This window comes from Capra hircus, chromosome 28 (genome assembly GCF_001704415.2).
Source record: "Capra hircus breed San Clemente chromosome 28, ASM170441v1, whole genome shotgun sequence".
Lineage (NCBI taxonomy): Eukaryota > Metazoa > Chordata > Mammalia > Artiodactyla > Bovidae > Capra > Capra hircus.
Window position 1 is genome coordinate 26240099 of NC_030835.1, and position 12541 is coordinate 26252639.

Sequence of the window (12541 nt, forward strand, 5' to 3'; positions counted from 1 at the left end):
CCTCATTCCAGTGGCTTCTCTTGTTGTGAAGCACAGGCTCTAAGGGTGCTCAGGCTTCAGTAGTTGTGGCTCCCAGACTCTACAGCACAGGCTCAATAGCTGTGGTGAAAATCAAAGTCACTCAGTCATATCCAACTCTCTGCGACCGCATGGACTATACAGTCCATGGAATTCTCCAGGTCAGAATACTGGAGTGGGTAGCCTTTGCTTTCTCCAGAGGATCTTCCCAACCTGGAGATTGAAACCAGGTCTCCCGCATTGCAGGCTGATTCTTTACCAGCTGAGCCACCAGGGAAGCCCAGCAGTTGTGGTGCACGGGCTTAATTGCTCCTTAGCATGTGGGATCTTCCTGGACCAGGGATCAAACCCCTGTCTCCTGCATTGGCAGGTGAATTCTTTACCACTGAGTCATCAGAGAAACCCATGCTAAAATTTTTTAAACAGTTATTTTTCTAATGATTATGGAAGTTTTGATGCTTAGTAACTTTGGAGCTGAAATCTCAGAAAATCCTGTTTATTTTTTTTAAGCCAATTGAAAGAGGTAAACTTAAGTTGTTTCTAAAATTCCTATAATGAAAAATGAGTGTTTTCACAACTAATTGTGGTATATACCCGTAGTTGTTTTGCTCAGGTAAATTCCTAGAAGTGAAACTTCTGGATTTAAAATTTATATAAAATTATAAGGCTTTTGGTATGTATAACCAAGTAATTCTTAAGAGAAAAGTTATCATATTTCCCAGCTGATATGTCGCTGATGTATACTACAAGCTATGCCTGTCTAAGCCCTTTTTCTCTTAAGGCTGCTAACGCTGGAGTTTCCTGATATTTGGGTGTGAAGATGGGGCTGATATTCTCTCTATCTGACAGTATTTCTGAAGATGGTGGTGCGGGGCTCTTATTCCTTCATGGGCTGTGTGGTTTTTGTAACCAAATTAATTTTCATGCTAAGAAATGGTTGTTGAGGGCATTACCAACCCCACTCTAAAAAATGGGAGATTGGGGATCACTGCTAAACTCCAAGAGACAACTTAATCCTTTGTGTGGACCAGGATGCACTTTAAGTATCCTCTAGAATCTTGTAAAACACATTTTAAAAATTTACTTTTATTGTGATAAAAGCCACACATTAAATTTATTTAACCATTTTAAAGTGTGCGGTTTAGTAGTGTTAAGTATATTCCCATTGCTATTCAACAGATCTCTGGAACTATTTCCTCTTGCAGAACTGAAACTCTGCCCGTGAAACATTAATTCCCTTTCCCCCTAGTTCTTAACACCCACCTTTACTTTCTATTTCTATGATTGTCTGTTTTATATACTTCATATAAAGTGAACTCTTACAGTATTTCATGTAGCATAATGTTGTCAAAGTTCATCCTTGTTACAGCATGTAATAAGATTTCCTTTTTAAGCTGTGCAGTATTCTTTTTTATGTATATTTAGGTATATACCAATAACTCTTGTTATCTGTATAACTTCTGATTTCTGGATCTTGTAGAATTGAAACCTTTTATACATATATTTGAATGATCATGTGTGTGTATATACATTTTTTTTTCTTATATGAGGTTTATGGTGTATATTTTTAGTCTAAGAAATTTTATAGCAGCGTATCTTTGGTGTGATAATTGTTTTCACATTCTCATTTTGAGATGTCAAATTTATTCACTTTGTTAAAACCAAAGGATTATATTTTCCCAATATCAGACTCAATACAGTATAACTCAACAAAGCATGTTCTGGAAGAGTTTCAGTGAGTCATAGTATAGAAACAGTCTTGAAGCATGTAATTAGATAGTTGTAAGTCTCAACATAGACATCAGTGTCACCAGATACTCACTACGAGAAAGGCTGCGTGTTAATATTAAAAATGAGTTTTGTTGTACCTCCACACTTCCAAGTTTAATGGCTACAGTGAAATGGAATATAAATGGGCCTTGCAAATATAATTTTTGTGCCCAGTCTAAATGAATTATGACATTGGAAAAACTACTTTTGACAACAAAAATTGGCAAATAAACCAGATGAAATCTGGTGAAATGTATTTTAGCAACATGTTTTCTTTTTCTACTAGTAGCAACATGGTCTTTTGGTGTTACAACATTAGGAAATCGTAAAAGCTAGGTTCTCTGTACATCATTTGTAAGGTAAAGGCACTGGCTTCAAGATCTGTAGTCTGTAAATAACAACACATTTCTGGAAATAATTTTTTTTGCCTGCACCTCCTGGCATGTGAGACATTAGTTTCCCAACCAAGGATCAAACCCATCCCCCCTGCAGTGGAAGCACAGATAACCACTGGACCACCAGGGAATCCCCTGGACAAAACTGTTTTAATGCTGATTAACTTTCTTCATCATATGAAAAAATCCATATAACTATGGTAGTTGTCTCAATACTTCTCATAAAATATATTTACTGAAAGTCACATACTTCATAAATACACTGTAAAGTCCTACTGTGATACTGTATTTAGCTTTTTCTAGTAACTGAAGGATTTTTTTTTTTTTTATAGAATTCTCCCAGTCCTTGGTTACATCAACCTACCCCTGTGACCTCAGCAGATGGTATTGGATTACTTAGTCACATTCCTGTCAGACCTTCCAGTGCAGAACCTCATCGGCCTCTTAAAATCACAGCACATTCCAGTCCACCATTGACAAAATGTTTAGTAGATCACCATAAAGAGTAAGTTCACCAATGCTTAAAACATATCTTTTATAGTTTTTCTTAATTGTTTATAAACAGGTATTTTTAACAAATGTCTTAAAACTAGGCTTAACAATTATTATTATTCTGGTTTTATATCCCTTCTAATTTTCTTAATATTATAGCACTTGCAAAGTGATGTTTCACTCTTATTATACAATAGTATTGCATAGAAGCTATACTTGTATCATACAAGAAAAAGTGTTTACAGAAACCTTCGTGTATTTTCTTTACAGAGAATTGGAGAGGAAAGCTTTCATTGAACCGTTGCGTTCTGTTGCATCCACATCAGCCAAAACTGACCTGGATCTAAATAGGTCACAGACTGGAAAAGATGGTCACTTGCATAGGCATTTTGTGGATCCTGTATTGAATCAGTTACAGAGACCATCCCAGGAAACTGGAGAGAGATTAAACAAATATAAGGAGGAGCACCGTCGAATTCTTCAAGAAAGTATTGATGTTGCTCCCTTTACGACTAAAATCAAGGGTCTTGAGTGTGATAGAGATAACTATTCCAGGGTAGCATCGTCATCTTCTAGCCCTAAGAGCCATCTCATCAAACAAGACAAGGATATAGAATCAGATCTTTATAAAATGAAGCACTCAGTGCCTCACAGTTTGCCTCAAAGTAACTATTTCACTACATTGTCTAATAGTGTAGTCAATGAGCCACCAAGGTCATACCCCTCCAAAGAGATTTCAAATATTTACACTGAAAAACAGAGTAATACGCTTGCAACAGCAGCTAATCCTCAAACTCTGACTTCGTTTATATCATCTCTTTCAAAGCCTCCACCTTTGATAAAACATCAGCCAGAAAGTGAAGGTTTAGTAGGCAAGGTACCAGAACATCTTTCCCATCAAATTGCTTCTCACTCAGTAACAACTTTCAGAAATGACTGTAGAAGTCCTACTCATTTGACAGTTTCTTCTACAAATACACTCCGGAGTATGCCTGCTTTACATAGAGCACCAGTATTTCACCCACCAATCCATCATAGCCTAGAAAGAAAGGAAAGCAGCTACAGTAGCCTTTCCCCTCCAACGTTAACTCCAGTGATGCCTGTAAATGCTGGTGGAAAAGTTCAAGAATCACAAAAGCCTCCAACACTGATTCCTGAGCCAAAAGATACTCAGGCAAGTTTTAAGAGTTCTTCTGAACAGAGTTTGACAGAAATGTGGAAATCTAATAATAACCTCAGCAAAGAGAAAGCTGAATGGCATGTAGAGAAAAGCAGCGGAAAGGCACAGGCTGCCACGGCATCTGTCATCGTGCGTCCACCTTCTAGTACGAAGCTTGACAGTGTGCCAGCAGTACAGTTAGCTCCCAGAGATCGAGCTAGTGAGAGATCTTCACTTGGGGCAAATCAAACAGATTGCCTCAAACCAGCAGAAGCTGGAGAGAGTGGAAGAATCATTCTGCCAAGTGTGAATTCAGACAGTGCTCACATAAAATCCGAAAAAAACTCTCAGGCTGTCTCACAGGGCAGTGTTCCCAGTTCAGTCATGTCTGCTGTAAATACAGTGTGTAATACCAAAACGGATACATTCACATCTGCTGCCGCTACCCCCAGTGTTTCCAGCTGGGGTGGTTCAGAAATAATTTACTCATTATCAAATACCATTTTGGCCTCTAAATCCTTAGAATGTACCTCTTCAAAAAGCGTCAGTCATTCAGTGGCTCAAACACAAGAATGCACGGTCAGCATCACAGCTCCAGTTACACCAGCCAGTAGTAAGACAGGAAGTGCTGTTCAGCCCAACTCTGGGTTTTCAGGCACAACTGATTTTATTCATTTAAAGAAGCACAAGGCAGCATTGGCTGCAGCTCAATATAAAAGTAGTAATGTCAGTGAGACTGAGCCTAATGCTGCGAAAAATCAGACATCTTCAGCCTCCCATCTCTTAGATAGCACTGTAGTCTGTAGTACAATAAACAAAGCAGACTCTGTAGGAAATGGGCAAGCGTCCCAGACAAGCCAACCAAACTACCATACTAAACTGAAAAAGGCCTGGCTCACGAGACATTCAGAAGAAGACAGAAATACCAGTAAGATGGAAAGTTCAGGGAGTTCTGTATCAGAAATTATTAAGCCATGTTCTGTCAATTTAATAGCCTCTACATCTAATGATCTACAAAATAGTGCAGATAGTAAGATCATAGTTGATAAATATGTAAAAGATGATAAAGTAAATAGAAGAAAAGCCAAACGAACTTATGAATCTGGCTCCGAAAGTGGAGATTCAGACGAAAGTGAAAGCAAATCAGAGCAAAGGACTAAAAGGCAACCTAAGCCAACTTACAAAAAGAAGCAAAATGATCTTCAAAAGAGAAAAGGTGAAATGGAAGAAGATTTAAAACCCAATGGGATTCTCAGCAGGAGTGCCAAAGAGAAAAGTAAATTGAAGTTGCAGAGCAACAATAATAGTGGTAAGTAAATTAATTATTTTTTATCTCAAGTAAAATGGGCTATATGTTCTTGCAATGTTCTCTAAGAATTAGAGAGCTTAAAGGCATCTTCGATTTCATTCATTTGCCCTAGTGTAATGTGCTCACTGACTTCATTTCTACATTTCACAGGTACCCTGTAAGAGGAAATGAGAGGTCTGTTTCTTTTTCAAGAGGCTTGTGGAAAATATGTTTTTACATAGCACTCATGTTGGCAAAAACCCACTGTGTACTTCAGTAGTCGTTCAGAATTTTGACCATCTCTATACACTGAAACTGGCTTTCGAATACACGCATGCCTTGTTTTACTATGCTTTGCAGATACTGCCTTTTTTTTTTTTTTAAAAATAATAAATAGAAGGTTTGTGGTAACTCTGTAAGGAGAGTGTTGGCACCATTTTTCCAACGTTTGCTCACATCATGTCTGTCATATTTTGGTAATTCACACTTTTCCATTGTTATTATACTTGTTTTGGTGATCTGAAAAGGTGGTTACTATTGTAAAAAGATTATAAATCACTGAAGGCTGAGATGATGGTTAGCCTTTTTTTTCAGCAGAAAACTTTTTAAATTAAGGTATGTGTATTTTTTAGACATAATGCTGTCGCACACTCTAGACTTTCTTACAGTGTAAGTGTAACTTTTATATGCACTGGGAAAGAGGAAGATTTGTGTACTTTTGATGGTGGCCTGAAACTGAACCCACACTATCCCCGAGGTATGACTGTATTAGATATTTGCCTATAACAAGATAATAGTCGAAAAAAGGATTCATTTTCACAGAAACTTCCTTAAAGTCTCACTTGTAGAAGAGAACTACAGAATAGTGTGGATATGGCCCATATCTCACCCATCTGTCATCTGGAGACAAAATTGAAAACCTAATGAAATTAACTTCTATTTAACTAATAATGTTACTCAAATAGTCCATAGCAGTGGGTAAAAGCTGAAGAAAAACAGGGGTTTTGTGGTTTCGTGTATTCATTTCTGTATTCAAGAAGAATTTCTATAATTAGTAAAAGTTTCAAAACTTGTTTGTGGCTGCAAGGAAGAATACATGATCAGTTCAGTTCAGTCGCTCAGTCGTGTCCGACTCTTTGCGACCCCAGGAATCGCAGCACGCCAGGCCTCCCTGTCCATCACCATCTCCCGGAGTTCACTCAGACTCACATCCATCGAGTCAGTGGTGCCATCCAGCCATCTCATCCTCAGTTGTCCCCTTCTCCTCCTGCCCCCAATCCCTCCCAGCATCAGAGTCTTTTCCAATGAGTCAACTCTTCGCATGAGGTGGCCAAAGTACTGGAGCTTCAGCTTTAGCATAATTTCTTCCTAAGAAATCCCAGGGCTGATCTCCTTCAGAATGGATTGATTGGATCTCCTTGCAGTCCAAGGGACTCTCAAGAGTCTTCTCCAACACTACAGTTCAAAAGCATCAATTCCTCAGCACTCAGCCTTCTTCACAGTCCAACTCTCACATCCATACATGACCACAGGAAAAACCATAGCCTTGACTAGACGGACCTTAGTCGGCAAAGTAATGTCTCTGCTTTTGAATATGCTATCTAGGTTGGTTATAACTTTTCTTCCAAGGAGTAAGTGTCTTTTAATTTCATGGCTGCAGTCACCATCTGCAGTGATTTTGGAGCCCAGAAAAATAAAGTCTGACACTGTTTCCACTGTTTCCCCATCTATTTCCCATGAAGTGATGGGACTGGATGCCATGATCTTCGTTTTCTGAATGTTGAGCTTTAAGCCAACTTTTTCACTCTCCTCTTTCACTTTCATCTAGAGGCTTTTTAGCTCCTCTTCACTTTCTGCCATAAGGGTGGTATCATCTGCATATCTGAGGTGATTGATATTTCTCCCTGCAATCTTGATTCCAGCTTGTGCTTCTTCCAGCCCAGTGTTTCTCATGATGTACCCTGCATAGAAGTTAAATAAGCAGGGTGACAATATAGAGCCTTGACGTGCTTCTTTTCCTATTTGGAACCAGTCTGTTTTTAACTCTAGAAGTAGTTTTTCTCAGTTTGCTTATTTTTTTAGGTATGTTGCACAATGCAGAAAGAGGTTCATAGTTCCACTATCTGTGTATTCATCCACATGCAGTATATGAAATATCTGTGACAATGGAGACATCCAGAAGTACTTTGCATAAACATTTGGATGCTTAAAGGCTCTTATTTGGGCCTTTTCTGTGAATGAGGTCTTTCCCATATGCCTGTGTGGGAGCCAGAGGCAAAGTGAACGAGAGAAAAGCAGGAGGATGGAATCATAGAAAAGGACAGTCAGCAGGAAAGAACGAAGGAAACCAAGCTCAGCTCGAGACAGAGAGGCTGACAGACTGAAATGCCAGCATAAGAAGAAAGAAAGGGAGGGAGTTTGACTAAAGAGCATACAGGATGCGTGCCATTCATTTGAGAAGTGGAACGTATACCCTGTTGCTTTTTCTCTCTGCAGTGTTCTGCTTACTTCCCTAATGAATTCGAGAGGCTTAGTGTGGTCAATAAGTGTGATTTCTCTTTTGTTTCACAAAACATTTTTTTTAGTGTTGAGTATTCAGATACTGTAGTTAAACTTACAGGAAACAGAGATAGGAATCTTCCAGCTTTTAATGCTTATGATATTGTTATAAACTTAGCTTTATAAAATTAACTTTTAATGAAGTATATATTCTGTTTTCATTTGGAGACAGTGACTATACGTGTTTCCAAGTAAGTTTTAAGACAAACTGGAATCAGCACTTCCCCCTCCCCAAGTTGTAAGGCTTAGTTAAATCTCCCCTAAAGTAAATAACATTTAGCATAACACAGACTACTTTATGTCCCATTTATTCCCAAGTCCAAAATAATATTAAGTGACTATTAAACACCACCTGTTAATTATGGGGAGAGTTGGTTGGATTTTGTTCTGGGCTCTCTAGAAAAGTTCTTTAAATTGGGAGTTCATAAATTCTAAACCTGAGTGGGTTATTTCCCTCATGGATTAAATCTTTGTCCTTTTCATGTTCATTGCAGTTATCATCAATCATAGTCAACTGAAAAAAGAGTGAGGTCTGTACATAGTGTAATATGATTGCATGGATTATTATACATATGTAATCATTACACAAACATAGTGTGGTTTTCTTAGTACATTCTAAAGCCAGGTATAATAGAACTTGCTTTATCTGCTATTTTGAAATATCTTCATGTCTGCGGCCTTTTGTTACTGATAATTAAAAGTTATCTGCTTTTCCTTGACTAATTTTTTAGATAATATTGTTTCGTGTACTGAAATTACCCATCAAATTTAAATTTAAGTCTTGTGATACACAAAAACAGTGGTTTAACTGTTACCCAAGTTCATTTCTATACCTCAAAAAAATATTTTGTGGGTGATGGCATGTATCACAGATTAAAGGTTAGTGTGTATTTTTCTTATTTTCTTCCCCCTTAGTTTTCTGTTGCTAGAGCAGTTGCTTTAAGGATTTGCTGAAAATTAGAAAACTAAGGTTGAATCTGGTATAAAGGAAGAATAAATATCCATTGAGTTAGATATTTTTTTGTTGACCAAGTGTCTCAGTCTCAAACTTTTAGATTTTAGATGGCACCAATAAATTATATATGTAGAATTGAAAATGGAGTTTTATTTACTATTCAAATAATATTACAGTAAAATATATAGACGGATTTCAGCATAGTCACATTTGGCCTAGGCTAGAAGCAAAAGATATAATATCAAAAACAGACTCTATATGACCTTATAAATTATCTTTATAATTTATTCATTTACTTTAAAAAATGGTCTACGTGTTCATTTCTGTCACAGAATTGAGAGTTGCTTTGAAATGAATGTGTCATTCTTTTTTATAATACTATATTTAAATTGTTCACAGTAGTATGGTTATCCATACTTCAAATGGATGTTCCATTGTCTGGAATGTAAAGGTATATTGGTTAATAGTCCTTTTTCAGTTTAAGTAGAAAGATTTCACTTGGTTTATTCTGATATAATAAAGTAGTAAATAAATGCGGAGAAGGAAATGGCAACCCTCTCCAGTACTCTTGACTAGAGAATCCCGTAAACAGAGGAGCCTGGTGGGCTGCTGTCCATAGGGTCAGCATGCTTGCATATACTGGAGAAGGAAATGGCAACCCCCTCCAGTGTTCTTGCCTGGAGAATCCCAGGGACGGAGGAGCCTGGTGGGCTGCCATCTGTGGGTCACACAGAGTCAGACACGACTGAAGCTACTTAGCAGCAGCAGTAAATAAATGATTGGAAGTAGTATACCAAAAAGTATCAGCACTATTCTGTTGTTCATTCTGATTTCTAGAAGCTCTAAATTTTTTTATATAGTTCATCAGAGAAATCTGTCTTACACACAGTGGAAGAAATAACAAGCCTTTTACACAAGCCTTCTGAAAACATTTTTTATTCCATAAGTGGTATTTGTTTGCCCACGTATGTGTCTCTCTAGTGGATTAAGTCAAATGGCTCCTTGCCTTTTGTTAGTGACAGAACATGTAATTGTAAAGAACCAGGAGCAGTCATAAAAGGGCTTGATACTGGCGCCTGTTTGAAATGGGCCACCCTGGAGTTTAAACCCCATGTTAAGATGTATGTGATCTTGCTGCAATTGTACTGTGCCTGCTATCAACAGGTGATAGTGAGCACTCAGGACACACAACAGTTCTGCTATATGCTTCTGCAAAAACTGTATAATCTCAGGAGAACACTTGAACTGCCTCTGATCCACAAAATGGGCATGAGTAGTAAACACGATGGTAGGAAATAGTTTATTCTTTCACCATGATAGAAATAACAAACTGTAAATCTCAAGTCTAGCGTATAACTGGATTAATATGGGCAATATGAGTATGCTTACAGGAGTCAACAAATATTTGCTTGTCCCAAAATGTAAAGCTTCTAAGTGAATATATTTTTAAAAATAGAAGAGGCTGCATTTAATTTAGATATGATGTTACGAGTTCTTGCTGCTCTATCAGTTCAGTCGTGTCCGACTCTTTGCGACCCCATGAATTGCAGCACGCCAGGCCTCCCTGTCCATTACCAACTCCCAGAGTTCACTCAGACTCATGTCCATCGAGTTGGTGATGCCATCCAGCCATCTCATCCTCTGTCGTCCCCTTCTCCTCCTGCCCCCAATCCCTCCCAGCATCAGAGTCTTTTCCAATGAGTCAACTCTTTGCATGAGATGGCCAAAGTATTGGGGAGTTTCAGCTTCAGCATCAGTCCTTCCAGTGAACACCCAGGACTGATCACCTTTAGGATGGACTGGTTGGATCTCCTTGCAGTCCAAGGGACTCTCAAGAGTCTTCTCCAACACCATAGTTCAAAAGCATCAATTCTTTGGCGCTCAGCTTTCTTCACAGTCCAACTCTCACACCCATACATGACTACTGGAAAAACCATAGCCCTGACTAGACGGACCTTTGTTGACAAAGTAATGTCTCTGCTTTTGAATATGCTGTCTAGGTTGGTCATAACTTGCCTTCCAAGGAGTAACCGTCTTTTAACTTCATGGTTGCAGTCACCATCTACAGTGACCTTGGAGCCCCCCAAAACAAAATCTGACACTGTTTCCCCGTCTATTTCCCATGAAGTGCTGGGACCGGATGCCATGATATTCGTTTTCTGAATGTTGAGCTTTAAGCCAACTCTTTCACTCTCCTCTTTCACTTTCATCAAGAGGCTTTTGAGTTCCTCTTCACTTTCTGCCATAAGGGTGGTGTCATCTGCATATCTGAGGTTATTGATATTTCTCCCGGCAATCTTGATTCCAGCTTGTGTGTCTTCCAGCCCAGCATTTCTCATGATGTACTCTGCATAGAAGTTAAATAAGCAGGGTGACAGTATACAGCCTTGACGTACTCCTTTTCCTATTTGGAACCAGTCTGTTGTTCCATGTCCAGTTCTAACTGTTGCTTCCTGACCTGCATATAGGTTTCTCAAGAGGCAGGTCAGGTGGTCTGGTATCTCTTTCAGAATTTTCCACAGTTTATTGTGATTGCTGCTCTATAGATGACTGACTACTTGAGCCAGTGTTATAACAACAGTTAAGTTCAAGTTAATAAATGTGATTGAGCAATGATGCAGAGTACAGTAAATAATTTTTTCCCTGTAAATATTACACAGTATAGTGCATTTGAGTTTTGTTTTTCTAGACTTCCTGATGCCTTTTCTTTATACCATCAATAAAAACAGCCAGTTTAATATTAGTTTTTTTCTTTCACATCCTTCAAACCCTTTTATTTTTCTAAAAGATACTGCTTCTATCAATATATTGATATCAAATGGGAGGGCATTATAATAAGGGAGAGATATTAGGAGAAGAATCTTAGCCCTCTTCCCACAAATATATTGTGATAAAATCAGCATTTGTCTTGGTTCACACTTACCTTGCAGAATCAGATTAAATATTTCAAAACTACATAAATACATTGAAAGTAGCCTATAATTTCTAGAAGTATTAACTTTTGGTCTTTAGGATCATCATGCGCATTTTGAAAGAGACTCTTCTGACATATACCAAATTTATGTGTAGATGAACTATATTTTTAGCTCTAGGTTACCATTGAAAATGAACCTTTCTCATGTTTGCTTCTAAATAGATAAAAATATTGAACCTAGGAAGATTTCAACCAGCTGGAAATTTCACTCAACTGTGCATTTCAATCATACTGAAGTTAAGAGTTCATTCGATGAGTAGAATAATAAAAATGCTATTGATTTTTTAGTTATAATGAATACCTAGGACTGTAATCTTTTTTTTACAATCATAATATATGGTCATAATTGTATGATTGGCGTGAAATTTTTTTTTTTGCCTTCATTCCAAGTGATCTTTTTAATTGACTTGAATATTAAGGAGTTTACCTTTGTGAAAAGATACATCTTGCTAATACTTTCTACTGGTTTTACAGCTGGCATCCCTCGTTCAGTATTGAAGGATTGGCGTAAAGTCAAGAAGCTGAAGCAAACTGGGGAATCCTTTTTACAGGATGACTCCTGCTGTGAGATAGGGCCTAATTTGCAAAAGTGCCGAGAATGTAGACTTATTCGGAGTAAAAAGGGGGAAGAACCAACTCACTCACCAGTGTTTTGTAGATTTTACTACTTTAGACGGTAAGTTGAAAATTTGTGATGGGAGGAAAATATGTTAATAGATTTTGGAAGTTATACTGTCATTCTAAGGGTCTTTTGGAGATGGGAATGAGGCTTTGAGCCTGTGTTTCTGAAGCATTATAAAAGCATTGTAAAAAGATACTAAATTTAGTCTTGTGTGCCCAATTTAACAATAATTAAATCTTAGACTAAACTCATTCTCACTGCTAGTGTTCATAGGGCCTTCCTCTTCTGAGAGATTTATTCTTCTTTAAG

The 12541-nt window shown here is 37.8% G+C and overlaps 1 protein-coding gene across 4 annotated transcripts in view; it reads left to right on the forward strand.

The window, feature by feature from the left end:
- The window catches only part of JMJD1C (jumonji domain containing 1C), a 320800-nt gene that overhangs the window by 274639 nt on the left and 33620 nt on the right, over positions 1 to 12541 (forward strand). For all 4 annotated transcript variants that reach the window (XM_018042212.1, XM_018042211.1, XM_018042213.1 and 1 more), the window contains 3 exons: positions 2516 to 2688; positions 2946 to 5143; positions 12085 to 12286. In XM_018042212.1, the coding sequence (XP_017897701.1) occupies positions 2516 to 2688; positions 2946 to 5143; positions 12085 to 12286 (2573 nt within the window). The remainder of the gene's footprint in view (positions 1 to 2515; positions 2689 to 2945; positions 5144 to 12084; positions 12287 to 12541) is intronic.